The following is a 21,123-nucleotide window of genomic DNA, read 5'->3' as shown; positions in this document are numbered from 1 at the left end:
TGCAATGCCAATAGGCAAACTGCACGCTCAGAGGAAAGCACTAAGTATGATGCATTGTCTAGCAGACTAGAAAAAGCAAAAAAGGCAGCGTGGCCCGGCACAAAACCAGCAATCCCCCGGTCATGGTGGCAACGCCCTAAACCCGCTGGACCACTCAGAGCCCTAACAGGTGTGTACTTGTCAGAGACTATCTGCAGAAAACTTCAAGAACACAAACACAGAGGCTACATTGCAAGATGCAAACCACAAAAAGGAAAGGAAAAATATCTTGCAGACAGATGAGACCAAGATTGCAGTCGGCAAGAGCAATGTGTGGAGACAAAAATTACCTGATTTACCATGAAAAATTACCATGATCCACAGCATACCCAAGTGTTGTAATTTAAACATCATGAAACTGAAATGTGTGCAAAATCTCTTAAATGAAAGTCTCTTCCTTTGCCCTATATGCAGCTGATCAGTCAAGCCATGTTTGGTGTCTGACATTTGGCACTGGAGCTACAAATCTAACAAAGCTGCTAGCATTTCACAAACTGCTGGTCTTAATCACACCGTGACTGTGATTAATCACACTTTCTCAAACTGTGTTCATGTGTTAAGTAACCTCAAATAAACTTAGATATGTAGGTTCTACGTAAGGTACAGTTGCTGCATAATGTTGCTTTAAAGCCTATATATTTATCCATATTTGTATCCATATTAATATATATATATTAATAACAGCAACTGAGATCTTAAACTATTACCTTTACAGGGATCTTCAATATCTTGGGCCTGCCTGTTACCCAGTGTCCTTTGGGGCTGAGCGAGGAGGGGTTGCCGCTGGGTGTTCAGGTGGTGGCAGGAAAGCTGCAGGACCGTCCATGACCTTAGCTATGGCTCTGTACCTGCAGAAAGCCTTTGGCGGCTGGAAAGACCCAGGAGCCACCAGAGATACTGGAGCAGACAGGGGATAAAGGTTTTAGTAACCCCACCTCTACAGAAAAGTAAACAGTTCTCAAAGATCAGCTAATATTTATTAATTCTGTTGATGGACATTTAAGAACTGTTGCACTTTCAAGCCAGATGAAAGATGAGGAAGGACTGTTCAGCTTTAGCGCAATGCTTCCCATGAACAGGGCAAGATAGTGTGTGAACAATGACTGTTATTGTTTTGTACCATAAAAACATTTTTTCAGTAAAGATCACTTTCACATAGCATTCCTCTAAAAAATTAATAATAAAGACACTAAAACCAATGAAATGGCATCCTTGATTGGGTGCAAGTTGAGGTTGTGTAAGACTTTTAGCGAGGCCAATTTATTAAAGTAAGTCTTTAAAGGGTAATTAATACCATCTATCTCACAAAAACAATCACCACTTACTGTTGAACTGTGGTCAAAACAGCAGCAAACTAAGATTCACAAAAAAGTGCAGATGAGCTAAACAGTTTAAATTAATCTTCCAATGCTAACCACAGACAAGACGACTTTGAAAAGTGTCTGACACACACTCACATCTAACGACAATTTACCATTATTCTGGGTTTGTAGTCACACACTATAAGCTGAGAATCTTGCAGGGTCGAACTGCAACTTGATTCCTTTTGAGATTATTTCACATCAGGCACCTGTTAGAAATTTACAAGAAGAGAAAGTGTTGAAAAAAAGTGAGCAGAAACAGAAGCAGCATTTGGCCACAGCTGCCCTTTGTAAAAGGTAAAAACCTGTGATCATTTTAAACGTGGTTGATGTCAGAATGTCAGAAAGAGAACTTCAGAATTTGTGAATCAACAATTAATTCACAACTGAGGTCATTTAAGATACTAAGAGCTAAAATGCTTTGTTTAAATATATCTTAGGGTGCTTAATCTTGTCCCTGCTCAACTTAAGTTGTGGGGATGTAGATGTACATTCCTCATTAGAATTAGACACACTTTATAGCAACTGCACAGCAGCACAATGGAATACAATAGACTCCATACCAAACAATCCTACATTAGCACTGACTTTCCAAACAAACCATTATTGATAAAATGAGCAGGGGAAAAAAAATCTGGCTGCCCAAAAACTGTTTTGACTGACGTCAAGCCTGGGGGTCACAAGGGGTTGTGTATTAAGTCCTTACCCTCCTAGTGTTGGGAGCATTGCTAGTGCTAGGTGGGGTTCCAAACAGGTGAGTCAATTGGCAGTATAAAATTGGAAGAAAAAGGAACAATTTGACCAAAAATAAATAAATTGAATAAAGAATAAGCTTAACATCACATGATTTTCCCCATCACCGTCCTAGACAGCTTTCTCTTAAAAGTGACTGTACTCCTTTCAAAAGATGCTTGTGTCCCCTCAAGCCATCTGCTCTTCTCAGGCATGCTTCGTTTGTGCCGTTTTAAGAGGCATGTGAGAGAAATATGTGACATTACATGTTTTCATAACATACATCAACAAACGTAAAGCACTTCAGACTTTTAATTAAAAATCATTTAATGGAAATGTAGCTACTGAAATTCCCATAGAGATGCTAGCAAAAGAATTATTAATGGTCACATTAATTGGTAGATTGAAGATTTCTCGATTACTAATATAATCAATAGCAACAACCCTACACTCAGCAAGCGTAGCAGCGAGCAGAGTGGCTGTCAAAGTCAGCAAACACTTGTTCAGGTCTGGACATGATTCTCTTTATTTCTTCCCTTCTTCTGCGAAGCTGAAAAAACAAACATCCTCCAGAACTAAAACGTAACCAGCAACGGCAGCAAACGAACCTGCCTCTCCTGTTTTTATTCCTTTTCTTTTTTTTTGCAAATGTAATTGTTTTTTTTGTTTTTTTACATTCTCACATTGAAACAGATGGACATGTTTTCCTGTGTTTGAACACCGTTTATGGCATGTGACACCATATTGACAACTGTCAATAAAAGAAGATCAAGCGTTCCAGAACAAGAATCCTCCGTCGTTTCATTTTTAACCGACATTCTGGAATCTCTGGGGGGGGACTATTCCCTCGCCACCCCAAGGGTCATAAAAATGGAGAAACATATTACAAAGCACAAAACAAAATGAAAATTATAAAGAGGGTCCCTGGCTTTTGGCAATGCAGGAACACAGAGACAGGCAGTGAGGTCAGCCAAAACAGGAAGTCCACCTCACTCCGCTTAAACCCACCCCCAAAAACCCTCCCATCAAAAGTTGCCCTAGTCCCAGTCATTCACAATTTGGCCCACATACTGTACGTATGTATGCATGTATGTTCCAGAGCTTGTTCTTGTATTGTCTGTACGTGGATGTGTGTTGTATGGATTTGGTTGGAAAGCAGTCTTCTTCTGAAGAAAATGTGACATGTTTGTGTATGTTTGTAAATGTTTAATATGCATTTATGAATGTATGTATGTATGTATGTGCGTGCACATGTCTTTGTGAGTATAAACCCAGTCCTGCTTCACGAGGCATTGGTAATAGGCTTGTATTTTTTGAGCCGTGTCCACTGGCCCGTAGAATAGTTCATCTCAAACACTGTGTCCACCAGCATGGTGGTGCTGCCTGTACCATCTGCTTTGGGCAGAACCTCTGTGTGCTCACTTAGCTTGATCTGGATGATGTCACCCTGCTCGGGACATGGGTTCTCTGAGAGAGATGACCACAAGAAAAAAAGGCATGAAACAAGGGTCAGACACCAATCCTAGAGTAAAATAAACAGGCAATATGTATTCATTCACTAATTTGCCACAGTACCTCGTGATCCTGCCATGAAACCCAAGATAAGAGCTTTCTCTGGTCGAGTGACTTTGTTTGCAGTCTTGAACATTTCCTGCGCAGCATACATCTGTTCTCTCTGTAGTGATAGAAATATGCAAGATTTGCATTAAACACCTCATATAGAAAGTGTAATCCAGACTTGAAGTGAGTGAAAGGCCAGTGCAGTCTGCAGTAACTCACTGTAAGTGACAGGTTCTTTTTGGGCTGTGACTGCTGGGGGGCTGGCGTGGGGGTTGGTTGAGCCGTGGTCGTAGGTGGCGGCGTGGCTGTGTCTGCTTGTGTTGCTGTGGCTGCAGCAGCTGGGGCGTTGTTGAGGGGCGTGCTGGTGGGTGTGGTGGGAGAGGTGGGGGCTGTGGGGCTGGCAGTGCTGGCATTGTACATGGGCGGTCTCTGTTTAAACTGGCCTGGCAGTGCAGAAGAAGCTGCGCCTGGCGCTGTGGACTCCTCTGGCTGCCGATTTGTAGAGTCACGTCCCGAACCACCTGCGTTGGCTAAAGAAAGGAAGAGAGTGCGAGTCAACATAATTTTGAATCACAAAAGTGAACACCACAGATATTTTATTGGATTGTTTTTCACACGCTTGACCTGACAAAACTGAAAGAATGGGTGGAGATGTATTGGTATAGTTATGCATACTGCTTTGCGCTGTCAGTGACCCAAAGTAACATATGTAGACATATTAATTACTCTGTTCAGAAGATATCTGAGCTATGTGGTATTTTACAGTTCTTGTAAAGGGGGAGGGAATAAAAAAAAGAGGAAAAAAAATCTGCTATGCAATCTGTCCCGTCTGTTGCTCATTAACCCCACTAGATTAAAATACATTACACCAATGCTGGACAAATACGTCAAATGTGTCTGTATAGTTAGAAAGCACGCTTTAACAACACTTTAAACACTTTAAACAACAGTGTGAGTTTTAATAATCTTTGTTTAAACCTTTGCAAAAGCAAAATAAATGTATATAACGTTCCAGTTCTCACCTGGCTGCGTCTCTGAGCTGGGAATGTATGACGATGAGGGCACCATGCTGGGCGTGGCTGGGAGGTAGCTGGTCGAAGGAAGGGCGCTCTCACTGTTCAAAGCCCCCAATTTCTGTTGAGGAAATAAGTTGATTTAAATATTGCATAACAAATCCTGTAGGAACAATGATGCAAACAAATGAAATCTCTCTGAATCATGGTATGTGTTAGACCAGAGTTTTTAGTTTATTTCACTAAAGCTTGAAGAGCCCAGTGTTAGACCATTACTACTACATAACTAAGGTATAACTAATTGAACAATTTCTTTACTGATTTCTATTAATATTATAAAACATATAGTACATATTACCATTCATTTCTAGATAATTGATTATCATTATATTTTTTCTAAGATTTGATTGGTTAAAAACTTCTACAGAACATGGAACAGATTAGGAAAAAGTCAGACATCTGAGAATTTTCACATTGTAGTATTGTCCTCAGACTGACTGCAGACATTCTCCACACTGTTTACACATTTATAATACACACACATGCATCATGTTATCATCCATACCTGAGTAGATACCAGCCCGGCAGCGTAATCTGGGGTAGCGTTCTCAACCACTGCTTCTTCTTTCGCTGCTTTCTCTCCTGCTTCTGTGTCTGAATGGGTGGGGGGGAAATCCCACAGTTAACTTAGTAATAATCCATTGATCCATTGTGAGATACTATTAAGACTACCACAAGACTGAAGACTGAAGGCTTGTAACAAAAATTACCCAGTGTCTTTCTTCTCCTCTTGGCTTCTCGGCCAGCTCCAACCATGTCCAACTCCGAAATGTCTAATAACTAAGCAAGAAAACAAACAAACCAGCTTACAATAACAGAATAACACAGAAAAGAGCTGAATATTAACATTCTGCAAGTCTTATTCAGAGGCGTTTGCTGATATATTCCTCCCCGGCACGTTGAGAGTGTCTGACATTTGTCTGTCTGTAAATGTCAAACATAAAGTCAATATAAAGTGTCAGCCTTCCCAGAGTAAACACAGGGCCTGCAGTGCCTCAGTGCTTTGATAATTTACCTTTACTCCTCTCTCTTTGCGCAGGGGTGTGCGGGCTGGGGCGATGGGCGCTCTGTTACTGGGGGGGCTGAACATGCTGGGGGTTGTGGGGCTGCGGAATGGTGCCTTGGGGATACCCTTTAGTGGCGCTGGAGAGGGGCAGAAAGCAGAAGTTAGTATAGCAGACCAAAAATGCTGTTATACCAGCTATTAGAGCATAGGGTGTCCTAACTTTTTCTCAGAAGAAAATTGCATTTCTAGCAATTACATTTTACACATGATTTTCAAGACATTTTTCTTCAGTTTACTGTTTTTGTTAGATTACCTAAATTTCTAAACAATTTAAATGAAGATCATGTGTTTTAACAGATTTATACATAAAATACACACACAAAATTATATATAATATAATTAATAAATAATATAAATTATTTATTATTTAATATTATTTTAACCTGTATATAATATTGCTGTTGCTTTTTTTAAGTCTTATTTATATTATGTATACAGTGCAAATTATTTATCTACGTTTTTTGTAACTGAGTGTCTTGCTATCCCTTTCTGCTGCGACACTGAGAATTTCCCCACATTGTTTTCAAACTAACGACTGCCATGTTGTAATGTTTTTGTTATATTTGTATATGATTCTCACAGGCTCTGGGTAATAACCTGTTGCTCTCACTCTCACATTCATGAATTTCATGTTCAGTTAAATAAATACATTCTGATGGAACTTATTTTAGCCACTTAAATAGCTAAAATACATTACTTACACGTGCTATAGTGTTTTCCTCAATAATAATAATAATAATAATAATAATAATAATAAAAAAAGAAGTCATCAAACTCACTTGTGGTGTCAATCTTCTTGACAAGTCCTCTTCCTTTAGCATGGAAAGGAACTCCTGCTGTTTTCTTTAGCTGCTGTGCAGTTTCTGTAGCTGCAATAATCATACAACAAAACTGTAAATGCATACAGAACACACTTACCACACATTACTGTTCTAAAAAAAACAAAACAAATCTAAACACACCAGTTAAGATGCAACTCTATGACATACACAAAAAAAACTTACACTTTTGGAGGAGCTCAGCTCTGAGTGTGGCACTCTTAGGTTTCCTCTTGAGCTGGAAGTGTTTAATGGGGGGGGTGAGGGGGCCCACCAACGTGGTCAGAGCACTCTTATTCAGATACTGACACTCCAGAGGCAACATGGCAGATGCCTCACACTCACTGACTGAGGGGGGGAAAACACACAGCACAAAAATTGTTTAATAATTATTAGTGTTTCTGTTAATTGTGCTGATGTGTGTGGACAGCCCTTCTAATAAATGCATTCGGCTACACAAATGTGCAGATACACAAACACAGTTTGTCTCGTCTCTGTAGAGAATTGAATAGGGATATAGGGAATAGTACTCTCTGAGCCGATAAACATAAACCTATTGGCACTCTGCCTAATGCCAGGTGTGGGCTAGAGGGTATAAAGGCTCCCGGCATTGAGCTGTAGAGCAGTGGAATTGTGTTCTGGAATGATGGTTCTCCACTGAGTACTGTCGAGATCAAAGAACGAAGAGGGGTGGTGACCATCTAACTGGATGGTAAGGACAGCTATTCCAACAAAAGCAGGATAAACTATTTTAGAATACTCTTGATTTTTGAAGAAACAGTAAATGAGCAGGTGTCCTGATATGTTTGCCTAGTGTAGACAATAATGCAACTGCAATAAATAGCAAAAGTGTCACAATAGTAGTATTTATATTCTCATCAGACAGCCCCTCGCCATCAGAAAAGCTGAAGGAATACTTGATATCTAGTGGGCCTGGCGTCTTGCTGACCTTTTTCTCGAAGCTCTCCCAGGATGTCCTGGACATTAGGGTTCTGCTCCTCCAGGTCCAGATTGAGGGAGCCTGTCTCAGGGAACGATTTCAGGATGTCGGCCACCATCAGCACCCACGGCTCAGAATCTACGGTGGCTAACTGAATGATCTCTGATAGAGCCTCCTTCATCTGAGAAAACCAGAAGACAAAAAAAGAAAATCATCAAGATCACCCACAGTTGGCCAATTAAAACACAGTGCCTTCTCTTACTTAAATATTTCTGTTCTATTCCTCAATCATGATTAATCCAGTCTCAAGAAGCATCTGTTAGTAACTGGTGATGCAGTTATGCTCCAAGAAATAAAAGTTTACAGAGCAAGCATTAAATCACCCACCAGCATTCACAATCATGAAATACACCCACTTACAAACCACTGAGAAGCAGCTGACAAAAGAGAAAGCTCAGCACCTTGTCTACATGATTTTAACACCTCACCCTCACAGGTCTATACAGGGCACCTGCAGTATGCACGCCTATATGATGGAGGCAATTATTTTCTATGAACTAGAAACTGTTGAATTGTAAAAGGTTTTAGAAAACTCTGCTCATTACACACAACACTTCTGGTGCTGTCAGAGTGTTGTACCGGGAATGTAAACAAAGGGGCGTGTCCAAAATGCCACGCATGGTCACCTTTATTAAAAAATATCCACATTCTAAATTTGTTGTAATGACATTCAACAAAGTCACATTGATTTTAGGTGACCATTTACAAACCTCTTTATACCCTCCATTATTTAGACTGATATACACTGTATGCCCAAATGTTTGTGGACACCCCTTCTAATGAACGCCTTCAGCTACTTTAAGCTGCACCCATTGCTGACAGATGTGCAACTCCCTATAGAGAGGTATTGCCAATAAAACAGGATCAATGATTGATCTCTTAGATTTAGAGGAGTTGGTCTTGTGTGGATGAATGGATTCATTTGATGCCACTTGTTTTGTACATACATATTTAAGGTAAGTCTGGTGATCTGGTGACAAAACATGCTCCTTGACAATCTCTGCTTCTAGAGCCAAGTAAAATGACAGACTGAGTATTTAAATTTCTTCTAAAAATGTGATGTGACCTAACTTCTACACACTTGCAATGTAATACAAGATTAATTACTAACTAATTACTGACTTTTTTTTTTTAACACTGAGGGCAGCATCTATACATGGTTGTGAGTGGTCACACCTCCGATATTATCTGTTTGTTATTTCATTTCAGACAACTTTTAAAGAAGAGCTCAACAAAGCTCCTATGCTGGCAGATACTGGCTGTACAAAGACTCTGCAGTTCAACAAGTTAACACTGTCAAATAATCCTTTGTTTTAAACAAACTAAATCAGATTAAGGGGTTACATAAATTGTGTTCATATATATATATATATATATATATATATATATATACGTATACACGTATACACACACACACACACACACACACACACACACACACACACTTTTGTGGTGTATGCAGTGCATGCATAATGCACCAGGGAGCAGAAAACATGTATCTGATTTTATTTGCTTTATTTATTTCTTAATTAATATTAACGTAATGTAATGTCTTATTATTATTACATTATTATTTACAATAATTTATCCCATCACAGATGATACATTTTAAGTTTGAAGGGTTAAGCAGTTTACTCTATTAAGTTTTTTTATTATTTTTTTATTATTATTATTATTATTATTAATATATTTTTTTCCCCTAGAAAATACCTTTTTTCGAGTTATTATTTAAATCGGTAACACACACACACACACACACACACACACACACACACACACACACACGTATGCATTTTTGTGGTGTATGCAGTGCATGCATAATGCACCAGGGAGCAGAAAACATGTATCTGATTTTATTTGCTTTATTTATTTCTTAATTAATATTAATGCAATGTAATGTCTTATTATTACATTATTATTTACAATAATTTATCCCATCACAGATGATACATTTGATGTTGAAAGGTTAAGCAGTTTACTCTATTAAGTTTTTTTTTATTATTATTATTTTATTTTATTTTTTTTTACAGAAAATACCTTTTTTCGAGTTATTATTTAAATCGGTAACACACACACACACACACACACACACACACACACACACACAGAGGACAAAACCACTGCTGACAACCTCCTCAGGTAGAGCTCCTCCTAAACACACCTTGTTGCTGTAACCAACCATCGTTCATGCACGACTAACTGCAGCCCCTAAAAGAGCGGGTCCGGAAAACTTGCCTAATTTAGCCAGCGATTCACCCCTGCTCTTTATCCATTACCAGCTCGCTGTAGCTGTAGCCTCCTTTGTTAGACACTCGATTCAACCCCTATAAACACCAGTTCTCTCCTCCTTCACCAGGCGCTCCGCTGGTTGCTAAGCACGGCTGAGTTTTGTTAGCTAACGTGACTTTAGCTAGCTAGCCTGGCTATACCTCCGTTAGCTTTAGCTTAAACTTTAACGGTAACACTGCTTCAACAACAGTTTGGAGAAAAGTGACAAAGCAGAGAAAACAGAGAGTTTCAGGCTGACTGTTTGTTTGGAAACAGCAGGTAAAAAGTGTCTGTTTAAGAAAAAGAAGAGAAGCTAGAAGCTAGCGTTAGCTCAAACTGTAGCTACACTTAGCGCAGCGCTAGCACCTGCAGCTCATGTGGAGCGTGTGGATTGGGGATTTTCTAATAGTAGTAAAACTCTAAAGGCAATAAAATTGCAGATAACGTCAGTGTGATCAAGCCACCTTCCCTTTCTTATAGAACAACAGCCTGTTATAAAGACCTAAACACTGCTCTGAGACTGGTTTAGCTGCAGCTCCCTGTGGAGTGCCTTAGGGAACTCTCCAGCAGCAGTAAAATAAAGCAAGGGAGACAAAGTTAAACTAAAAAGTGTGAATTGAGGACAGCTGTCTTTTCTTTCTTATATAAAAAAACCCTAAACTCTGTCCTGAAAAGGGTTTAGCCTGGGAAGAAACTCAGAAGTGAGCAAAACTGCAGCTCCCTGCTGAGTGTTTAGATTATGATGAGATTTTCTAACAGCAAGAAAATAACAGAAGACAGATAACGTTAGACTAAACCTTTGAGAGTGTGTTGAAGCCATCTTTCCTTTCTCGCAGAGCAACAGCTCGTTTCACTGCTGTCCCAAAACCCAGACACTGCTCTGAGCCCAGCTTCGTTTCCAAGGACCCGAGCACAAGCCTGCAGAGCTGCAGCTCCCACTGGCTCCCTGTGGAGCGTCTGGATTAGGGACTTTTCTTACAGTAGGTAAAATAACAGAAGGCAGATAACGTTAGACTAAAACTGACTGTGTTTTGGGTCTGCTGGTCTTTCTTACAGACCCCAAACACTGCTCTGGAAGTGGTTTAGCTTTAAAGAAACTAGTGAGCAACACTGCAGCTCCATGTTAAATGGATTGGGAATTTTTACAGCAGTAAAAACAAAAAACAACAAGCGCCAGATAAAAACTAGACTAAACTCCTAGTGTGTGTTGAGGCCAGCTGTCTTTCCTTTCTCACAGAACAACAGCCTGTTTCACCACTGTCACACAACCCCAGCACCGCTCCGGGACTGGTTTAGCTTTAGCAGGAACTAAGGAGAAGTGTGCAAAGCTGCAGCTCCATGATGAGTGTTTAGGTTTAGTAAGAGCAGTGGAAGTGTGTGTTGTGTGTAGGAAAGATATAAAAGGCGCTGTTGTAGTATGAGAGAGAGAGAGAGGGAGAGAGAGAGGGAGTGTGTGTGTGTGTGTGTGTGCGGCTGTGCAGAGTCGAGCCGCAGCCCCACCTCGTCCACAGTCCTGCGCGGGAGGTGCAGCATGCCCAGCAGCAGCTTCAGCTTCACTGCGGGCGACAGCGAGGAGAAACACAGCCGTATGTTGTCGATGACCGACACGGTGAGGAGAGATCCGATGCTGGACGGCGTCCACAGTTCGTCCGTAGAGCCCAGTTTATTATGAAGCCACAGGCCGGTGTCGCTGTCCCTCATCGACGCCATCTTGGAGAGAGACGGAGAATCGGAGCAGGCATTTTAACGGGCCACCTAAAACCTGAACACACACGCATGCCGCCAGGACCCATGTGACCGATAGAGAGACGATCGATGCGAGCGGGTTTCATGCTTTTATGTTGATAATAAAACTATAGCTAATGTTTTATCATTGTTTTATTCATATTGTTTGATGCTGTACTATGCATGTAAATATGTTTTGGATGACCTTGGCATTTAGCTTGCTTTTGTTGCTATACCAATGTGATATATTTGTTGGTCCTTTTATTTATGGTTGTCTATTTATGTACTTGTTTTAATTGTGTTATTTAAGCTGCTTAATTTTAATTAATCGCTCCATATACGCAGTCGTTTGCAACAGTTTGGACACATGTGTTGGATAAAACTCAAAAAACTGAAATATGCCATTTTTATGCAACCTAGCACACTGTTCCAAATTACCTTGTCATACCTAATACACTGTTCTAAATGACCTCGTCATACTTAATACACTGTTCCAAATGACCTCATAATACCTAGCACACTGTTCCAAATTACCTCATTATACCTAATACACTGTTCTAAATGACCTTGTCATACCTAATACACTGTTCTAAATGACCTCGTCATACTTAATACACTGTTCCAAATGACATCATAATACCTAGCACACTGTTCCAAATTACCTCATTATACCTAATACACTGTTCTAAATGACCTTGTCATACCTAATACACTGTTCCAAATGACCTCATCATACCTAACACACAGTTCCAAATGACCTCATCATACCTAACACACAGTTCCAAATGACCTCATCATACCTAGCATACTGTTCCAAATGACCTCATCATACCTAATACACTGTTCCAAATGACCTCATCATACCTAACACACAGTTCCAAATGACCTCATCATACCTAACACACTGTTCCAAATTACCTTGTCATACCTAACACACAGTTCCAAATGACCTCATAATACCTAGCACACTGTTCCAAATGACCTCATCATACCTAACACACAGTTCCAAATGACCTCATCATACCTAATACACTGTTCTAAATGACCTTGTCATACCTAATACACTGTTCCAAATGACCTCATCATACCTAACACACAGTTCCAAATGACCTCATCATACCTAGCACACTGTTCCAAATGACCTCATTATACCTAATACACTGTTCCAAATTACCTTGTCATACCTAATACACTGTTCTAAATGACCTCGTCATACTTAATACACTGTTCCAAATGACCTCATAATACCTAGCACACTGTTCCAAATTACCTCATTATACCTAATACACTGTTCTAAATGACCTTGTCATACCTAATACACTGTTCTAAATGACCTCGTCATACTTAATACACTGTTCCAAATGACCTCATAATACCTAGCACACTGTTCCAAATTACCTCATTATACCTAATACACTGTTCTAAATGACCTTGTCATACCTAATACACTGTTCCAAATGACCTCATCATACCTAACACACAGTTCCAAATGACCTCATCATACCTAACACACAGTTCCAAATGACCTCATCATACCTAGCATACTGTTCCAAATGACCTCATCATACCTAATACACTGTTCCAAATGACCTCATCATACCTAACACACAGTTCCAAATGACCTCATCATACCTAACACACTGTTCCAAATTACCTTGTCATACCTAACACACAGTTCCAAATGACCTCATAATACCTAGCACACTGTTCCAAATGACCTCATCATACCTAACACACAGTTCCAAATGACCTCATCATACCTAATACACTGTTCTAAATGACCTTGTCATACCTAATACACTGTTCCAAATGACCTCATCATACCTAACACACAGTTCCAAATGACCTCATCATACCTAGCATACTGTTCCAAATGACCTCATCATACCTAACACACTGTTCCAAATGACCTCATCATACCTAATACACTGTTCTAAATGACCTCGTCATACTTAATACACTGTTCCAAATGACCTCATAATACCTAGCACACTGTTCCAAATTACCTCATTATACCTAATACACTGTTCTAAATGACCTTGTCATACCTAACACACAGTTCCAAATGACCTCATAATACCTAGCACACTGTTCCAAATGACCTCATCACACCTAACACACAGTTCCAAATGACCTCATAATACCTAGCACACTGTTCCAAATGACCTCATCACACCTAACACACAGTTCCAAATGACCTCATCATACCTAGCACACTGTTCCAAATGATCTCATCATACCTAACACACAGTACCAAATGACCTCATAATACCTAGCACACTGTTCCAAATGACCTCATAATACCTAGCACACTGTTCCAAATGACCTCATCATACCTAACACACAGTACCAAATGACCTCATAATACCTAGCACACAGTCCCAAATGACCTCATCACACCTAACACACAGTTCCAAATGACCTCATCATACCTAGCACACTGTTCCAAATGATCTCATCATACCTAACACACAGTACCAAATGACCTCATAATACCTAGCACACTGTTCCAAATGACCTCATAATACCTAGCACACTGTTCCAAATGACCTCATCATACCTAACACACAGTACCAAATGACCTCATAATACCTAGCACACAGTCCCAAATGACCTCATCATACCTAACACACAGTACCAAATGACCTCATAATACCTAGCACACTGTTCCAAATGACCTCATCATACCTAACACAGTTCCAAATGACCTCATCACACCTAACACACAGTTCCAAATGACCTCATAATACCTAGCACACTGTTCCAAATGACCTCATCACACCTAACACACAGTTCCAAATGACCTCATCATACCTAGCACACTGTTCCAAATGACCTCATAATACCTAGCACACTGTTCCAAATGACCTCATCACACCTAACACACAGTTCCAAATGACCTCATAATACCTAGCACACTGTTCCAAATGACCTCATCACACCTAACACACAGTTCCAAATGACCTCATCATACCTAGCACACTGTTCCAAATGATCTCATCATACCTAACACACAGTACCAAATGACCTCATAATACCTAGCACACTGTTCCAAATGACCTCATAATACCTAGCACACTGTTCCAAATGACCTCATCACACCTAACACACAGTTCCAAATGACCTCATAATACCTAGCACACTGTTCCAAATGACCTCATCACACCTAACACACAGTTCCAAATGACCTCATCATACCTAGCACACTGTTCCAAATGATCTCATCATACCTAACACACAGTACCAAATGATCTCATCATACCTAGCACACTGTTCCAAATGACCTCATAATACCTAGCACACTGTTCCAAATGACCTCATCATACCTAACACACAGTACTAAATGACCTCATAATACCTAGCACACAGTCCCAAATGACCTCATCACACCTAACACACAGTTCCAAATGACCTCATCATACCTAGCACACTGTTCCAAATGATCTCATCATACCTAACACACAGTACCAAATGACCTCATAATACCTAGCACACTGTTCCAAATGACCTCATAATACCTAGCACACTGTTCCAAATGACCTCATCATACCTAACACACAGTACCAAATGACCTCATAATACCTAGCACACAGTCCCAAATGACCTCATCATACCTAACACACAGTACCAAATGACCTCATAATACCTAGCACACTGTTCCAAATGACCTCATCATACCTAACACAGTTCCAAATGACCTCATCATACCTAACACACAGTACCAAATGACCTCATAATACCTAGCACACTGTTCCAAATGACCTCATAATACCTAGCACACTGTTCCAAATGACCTCATAATACATTTACATTACATTTACAGCATTTAGCTGACACTCTTATCCAGAGCGACTTACAAGGTGACTGGTATTATACAGGTGGGCAAATGTAGTGTTAGGAGTCTTGCCCAGGGACTGCATACGGTCACCCAGACTGGGAATCTAACTCTGGTCTTTCACATGTGTAATAGCTCACTGGCAGCTAGTGGTTTTATCTCAATACTTCCCAAATGTTAAAAAGCTTAGAAGAATGTTGTACATGGGCAGTAGGACTGAGGTCATATATAACATGAAACAATGACATATCTCTACTATGGTTAGAATGAAAACCTGACCATCCTGATATTTCAAGCACCTTCAGCTGGGATCCAAACATTGAGCAAAAAAAACCAAAAATAAAATACAGCTTTACAGTGAGAGCTGTATAAAAAAGATTGGACTATGTAGACTATAAAAAAGATATAATTAACTTATGTCATTTGTTATTTTCTGAGTTTGAATGAACTTTCATTTCCCCTTCTGTCCTTTTTGTATACATTTACTACTGACCTGCTCACTACTCCTTATATATGCATATAATGCATTACACACCTGCAACCTGAATTGTCTTCGTATTAGATACTAAATGCATTGTTTTTTGCAGAAGCTCTTATATTGACTGGCAGTGTGCACTACACAGGGATTACAGAGCCATTTGAGACTCATCCCACGCCCCTCTCTTCTAGATTCTTAACGTGGGCTCAGATTATTGCTGTGTTACTTCACTTTGTAAATGTAAATATGATATGAAATACTGTAAAGCCGAAGTGACGGCAGCGCTTCAGCCCATGTGACCTGTGTGTACTAATCAGAGCAGAGCGCGTCCAAAGGGGCTGAATAGCACATTTAAGGGGAGCACCATTGTGGTGTTGTGTGCAGAAGAGGAGCTGGGACATACGAAGCTGGGGGGCGTTTTACTAAATTACATCTCGCAGAATTAGCCGGGTTTGGCTGGCATTACTGCTTTCACTGGATTCTACAGGTAAACAGCAGCGTATTCAGATTCTTCCTATGTATCCCAGCATTGCGGGTCCTGTAAGCAGCCCTGCCTCTTTTGTGCCTGCTAATATTCCTAGGACGCGCGCAGACACGCTTGGAGACAATTTAGAGCAGAAGCGATGTCCTTATCCCGTTTGTGGCTTGATGTTGCGCAAGACATGAGCTGAGTCGTGTTTCTGTTTTTACAGGTCGTCTCCTCGCTGTTTTGAGCACCAGGCCGTTGGGCTCCAGTATGAGGTCGTTAACCGCTGCGATGATGATGCTGCTGCTGCTGCTAACTGTTCAGCTGATCACAGCCGACCAGGAGTCCGGGACGGTCATTCCTGCAGAAAGTAGGAGGTTTATGTAATAAACTTTTGTTGTCAGTGCAGCTTTTTTGGATTTTATGGTCTTTATGTTTAGAAGCCACACCATATTTACACCAGTTATCTAAAGTACTGTAGTACCGAGGCAAGTACGCTAGGCTAAACAGTAAACAGAGCACTGCTCAGTCCTGTGTTCATGCCTTATTTATATTTGGACATTTACAGCTATTTACACTACTGTTCAGTAGTTAGCATTAAATGAATAGAGGTATGAAGCTGCTATACCATTTAATATGAAAATGAAACATTAAAATAATTCATACATTTTAGATCATATAAAATGTTGATTAGACACAAACAGCTGTAAAAAAATTACAAAGCCAATTATAAAACAACAACATACAATAATGCTAATGATTAATGTGATATATTAAAGTTGCCTCTAAATGGGAAATTATCTCTGCATAATAATTAATAATAATTAGAGATTGGTACATGGATGTGACCCACCACGAACCTCAAAGACTGTTGTACAGAGCTGCAAAACACACCAGTGTAAAAAAAAAAACTCCAAAACGGTGACCTAACAGTCTTGGCTCATTTTATTTACACCCCCAAAGTGGCCCACTAGTGAATGTCTTCTGACCAGTCAAAACAGAGCTCATTCAATTATCTACAAGCCCACCATAACAGAAAAATCAGCACGTTTTATTCTGAGGCAAAATATATATGTTTTTTTATTTTTGGTAATCTAAAATTGCTTCTGAGCATTTGCCCCAACCATGTGCCCCAACCAAGGTCACATACTTACTATTTCTACATGTAAAATCTCATTTTAAGTGAGAAATGCAAAAAAAAATGACATTTTAAGGGAAGTATGCATACAAAATGTGAATAATAATATCAGGATTAGTCATTTAATAATGGCTAATTATTGGCTAATTAATACAAAATTAATTTCTATCAGCACATGGTTCAAGTTAGGAGCAACTTTACAAATGTTGTTCTGACATTTGACAAAGCTAGTAGTATAAATAATGTGCCTAAACATAAATTCCAAAAATGTTCCTGAACACTGGTGTTCCTGTACTGGTGACAGAACAAATGACATCTTCAAGAGAAAAGATAAGTTTAGATTGACTTAAGTGAGATAAGTATGTGCACTGATCCTTCCAGAGAGAACAAACTACGGGTGGGTTAATTGGCAGTACTAAATTGGGAGAAAAAGAAAACATGTGATAAATTTATTCATAAAAAGGAATGTGTTTTAGGTTTCAATTTTCTGGTTCACAGAATATGCACATATCAAGTTAATAACCATGCATTTCCCCCCAGTACACATCCTGCACGTGTGATTTAGTTAAGTATGCTTAGCTTCTGAAATATGACACTATGACAGCTGTGTGACATTGAATGAATGAATGGAAGTATACAGTAATATTGTGGAAATGACAGAACAATATTCTGTCTAACTAACATGAACTAACAAGGCAGAAGTTGTAATTTTTAGATTTAACAGATGTTTCATTCTTTAATCCTGGTTCAGTTTATCATGCTGTGTTCTTTTGTCAGGTCGGCCCTGTGTGGACTGCCATGCGTTTGAGTTCATGCAGCGAGCCCTGCAGGACCTGAAGAAGACAGCTTTCAACCTGGACTCACGGGTAACTTTAAGAGCCTTTAAACTCCATTTTGCACTACTGTTCATGTTACACTAACCATACCCAGATCTTTTGTCATTTTAGGGACCTCTATACATGTACTTTTATTCATACACTTTATAAGTACATTGCTGCACATGCTACTTTACTTCTGATGTCAGTGTCAGGGACCTCTATCTATTTATTTATACAAACACTTAAACTCTTACATTCCTAAAACTGGTATAATACCTTATCTTATCTTAGGGTTATTTAATGTTTAATGTTTATTAAAATGGTTGATGTTTATTGTTGCACCATGGGCCTTAGAGTAACGCACTTTTAATAATGTGTATGTCCTGTACAAATCGCAATATTAAGCTGACTTTGACTAAGTGAGCACTAAGCCTAGTCCCTTTAGAGAAATATTTGCAATAGAATTAGTCTTTCTGGAGCAGATAAACATGAACCCACTGGCACCATGCCAAATGCCAGGCATAGGCTACAGGGGTATTAAGCCCCCAGCATTGAGCTGTGGAGCAGTGGAAGAACTGTGTTCTCTGGAATGATGGTGCTCCTTCCAGTTTTTTTTGGGATGAGTTGGAGAGTTTGGAATGAGGTGGGTGCTGGTCATCCAACATCCATAGATCAACCTCACCAACAATCCTGTTGCTGAATGCAATCAGATCCTCACGGCAATGCTCTAACTAAAGTCCAACTAAAGTAGCATAAACTCCCTTTTAATACCCTAGATTTCAGTAAGTGTTGGTGTCCCAAAACCTTTGTCCATGTAGTGTATTATATTCATGTGCAAATAATGGACAGATTTAAATGACAAAAAATTCAGCGTATATTCACTGATGCACAAAAGTTCAACACTTTTTCTTGTGAGCAGTTTGCTGACCCATTGTTGGTGTGTTCTGTGTTACTCAGACGGAGAGTCTGGTGCTGAGAGCTGAGCGGAGGGCGCTGTGTGACTGCATGCCTGTCAGCACCTTAAACTGAAAGCTGAGCCACTACAATGTCCATCACAGCACCGCTGGAAAGCTTTCAGGCCATTACACTCTGTACTTCTCAACTTTTCCACTTGCGCACTTTCTTTTTCTCTGTGATCTGAGCAACCTCTAAAATTTTGCATTAATATTAATACAGAACACAACACTAGCATTTGCAAAACAAGCGGAAATATGTGAGCCAATACTGTCCCAGTGCGTGATGTTAGAGTTACATTTTACAGATTTTATAATAAATGTTGTGGTTATATGTTGAGTGTTGAAGGTCAGATGTTTTTTTGTTTTGATAAGATGCTTCCCACTCAGATAATGTGGAAAATACACAACTTACAGCATATTATTTGCACAGCCGAATTGTTTGGTTTCGTCACTCTAGTTACGCTACTTTCTTCAGCTATATGAAATGACATGGGTGACCAGTACTAGATATGCACCAGATAATATAGATGTATTTTCATGTAGAGAGTCTGTAGAGAAGAAATTCATTTGTAATACAATAATGTGAAATGTATTGTAATGACCTAGTTTTTGAATTTGTTGTGCATAAATAATTGATATGATACTGATGCAGTCAAAATGATTCAACCCTCACAAGTCATTTTATTAGCTTATTAGCTAAATGTACAAACTTTCAGGCCTTTGCGAAAAACCAATCAAACAAGAAAACTTTAAATGGGGCAATACAACAAGTACTTTCTCCAAAGTAAATACAAAATACCACTTTTAATGACGACTGCAGTCTCAGAATTATTCATCTCCTGAATAGAATCCCTCATAAGAGCGCATGTTTACAAATCAAGGGCTTCATTAGTTGCATCAGGTGTGCTTGAGATAAAGCACATCAAATACCTGGAGCAGCATACTTTAAAGTCCACCAAGGCTCTGGAGGAATGGGCTAAGATTGCTTAGAAACGCCACCAGGAGCTGGTGTGTGGCCACGCATCACATTTGCAGTAGGCCACAACAAGAGAAGAGATTAGAGAATTCTGAGACTGCAGTCGTCATTAAAAGTAGCATTTTGTGTTGAACTTGTGTTGGAGAAGGCACTTGTTTTATTAGTTGTGTTGAGCTTTTTTTAAATGCTCTTGTTTGATTGGTTTAGTGCAAACAACTGAAATATTGTACATTTTGCTAATGAACTGAATTTTCAATGAGGGGGTAGATCATTCTGAATGCAACTGTATGAACCTGCATGAAGACTGAATATACCTAGTGTAGCTGTTTTATCTAGAGATGTCTTGTCCATCAGTAGGTCGTACCAAGTCCAATATTCTGCAGTCGTTAGTCAAATGTAATGCAGGCAGCATTGGATCACTGAATGTAGCTGCCATAACTGTGGGTTTAGATACATCGCTGGCTGTTTTGTCGTCCTGTTGCTATCTTTTGTAATTTGTAAAGACTTTTCATTTATGAGATCATACTTGTTTCAAATGGAATTAAAGTTCACAAGAGCACTGTACACATGGATGTGACATACATTTGTGTTACTGATCAGCACTAGAGAGAGCAGGGGTTGTATTCGAGAGGTGTAGAGGTGTAGTAGTAGATATTTGAATATTTTTTAGCAGGCGTGTGTGTGTTCTCCTCTTGGTACAGTTAATTTTCTCACAGGAAAAGCTGCATCTTCTTGACCAGTGTGCAAATGAAGTTGCAGCAGCCTGGTCAGCAGTTTTACTCTCCTGGGCATCTGTAGCCTATATGAAAAAAAG

General features: G+C 39.6%; 2 protein-coding genes across 2 annotated transcripts; one reads left to right on the top strand and one right to left on the bottom strand.

Moving 5' to 3' along the window:
* Nucleotides 1-1,239: 1,239 nt before the first annotated feature.
* Nucleotides 1,240-11,692, bottom strand: nelfa (negative elongation factor complex member A). The gene is made up of 11 exons (XM_072687517.1): nt 11,418-11,692; nt 7,599-7,770; nt 6,836-6,997; nt 6,611-6,700; nt 5,781-5,908; nt 5,476-5,545; nt 5,271-5,359; nt 4,715-4,826; nt 3,912-4,222; nt 3,708-3,807; nt 1,240-3,599 (listed from the first exon to the last, which is right to left on the bottom strand). The coding sequence occupies exons 1-11, from the start codon at nt 11,625-11,627 to the stop codon at nt 3,415-3,417; spliced, it is 1,629 nt and encodes a 542-aa protein (XP_072543618.1). The 5' UTR covers nt 11,628-11,692; the 3' UTR covers nt 1,240-3,414.
* Nucleotides 11,693-16,215: 4,523 nt separating this feature from the next.
* Nucleotides 16,216-20,873, top strand: nicol1 (NELL2 interacting cell ontogeny regulator 1). The gene is made up of 4 exons (XM_072688811.1): nt 16,216-16,442; nt 16,648-16,791; nt 18,337-18,425; nt 19,335-20,873. Exons 2-4 carry the CDS (start codon nt 16,692-16,694, stop codon nt 19,404-19,406), a joined length of 261 nt encoding a protein of 86 aa, XP_072544912.1. The 5' UTR covers nt 16,216-16,442; nt 16,648-16,691; the 3' UTR covers nt 19,407-20,873.
* The last annotated feature ends 250 nt before the right edge of the window (nt 20,874-21,123 follow it).

Source organism: Salminus brasiliensis, chromosome 9 (assembly GCF_030463535.1).
Source record: "Salminus brasiliensis chromosome 9, fSalBra1.hap2, whole genome shotgun sequence".
Classification (NCBI taxonomy): Eukaryota; Metazoa; Chordata; class Actinopteri; order Characiformes; family Bryconidae; genus Salminus; species Salminus brasiliensis.
The sequence above is the reverse complement of the archived record's forward strand: the minus strand, read 5'-3'. Positions and strand labels throughout refer to the sequence as shown.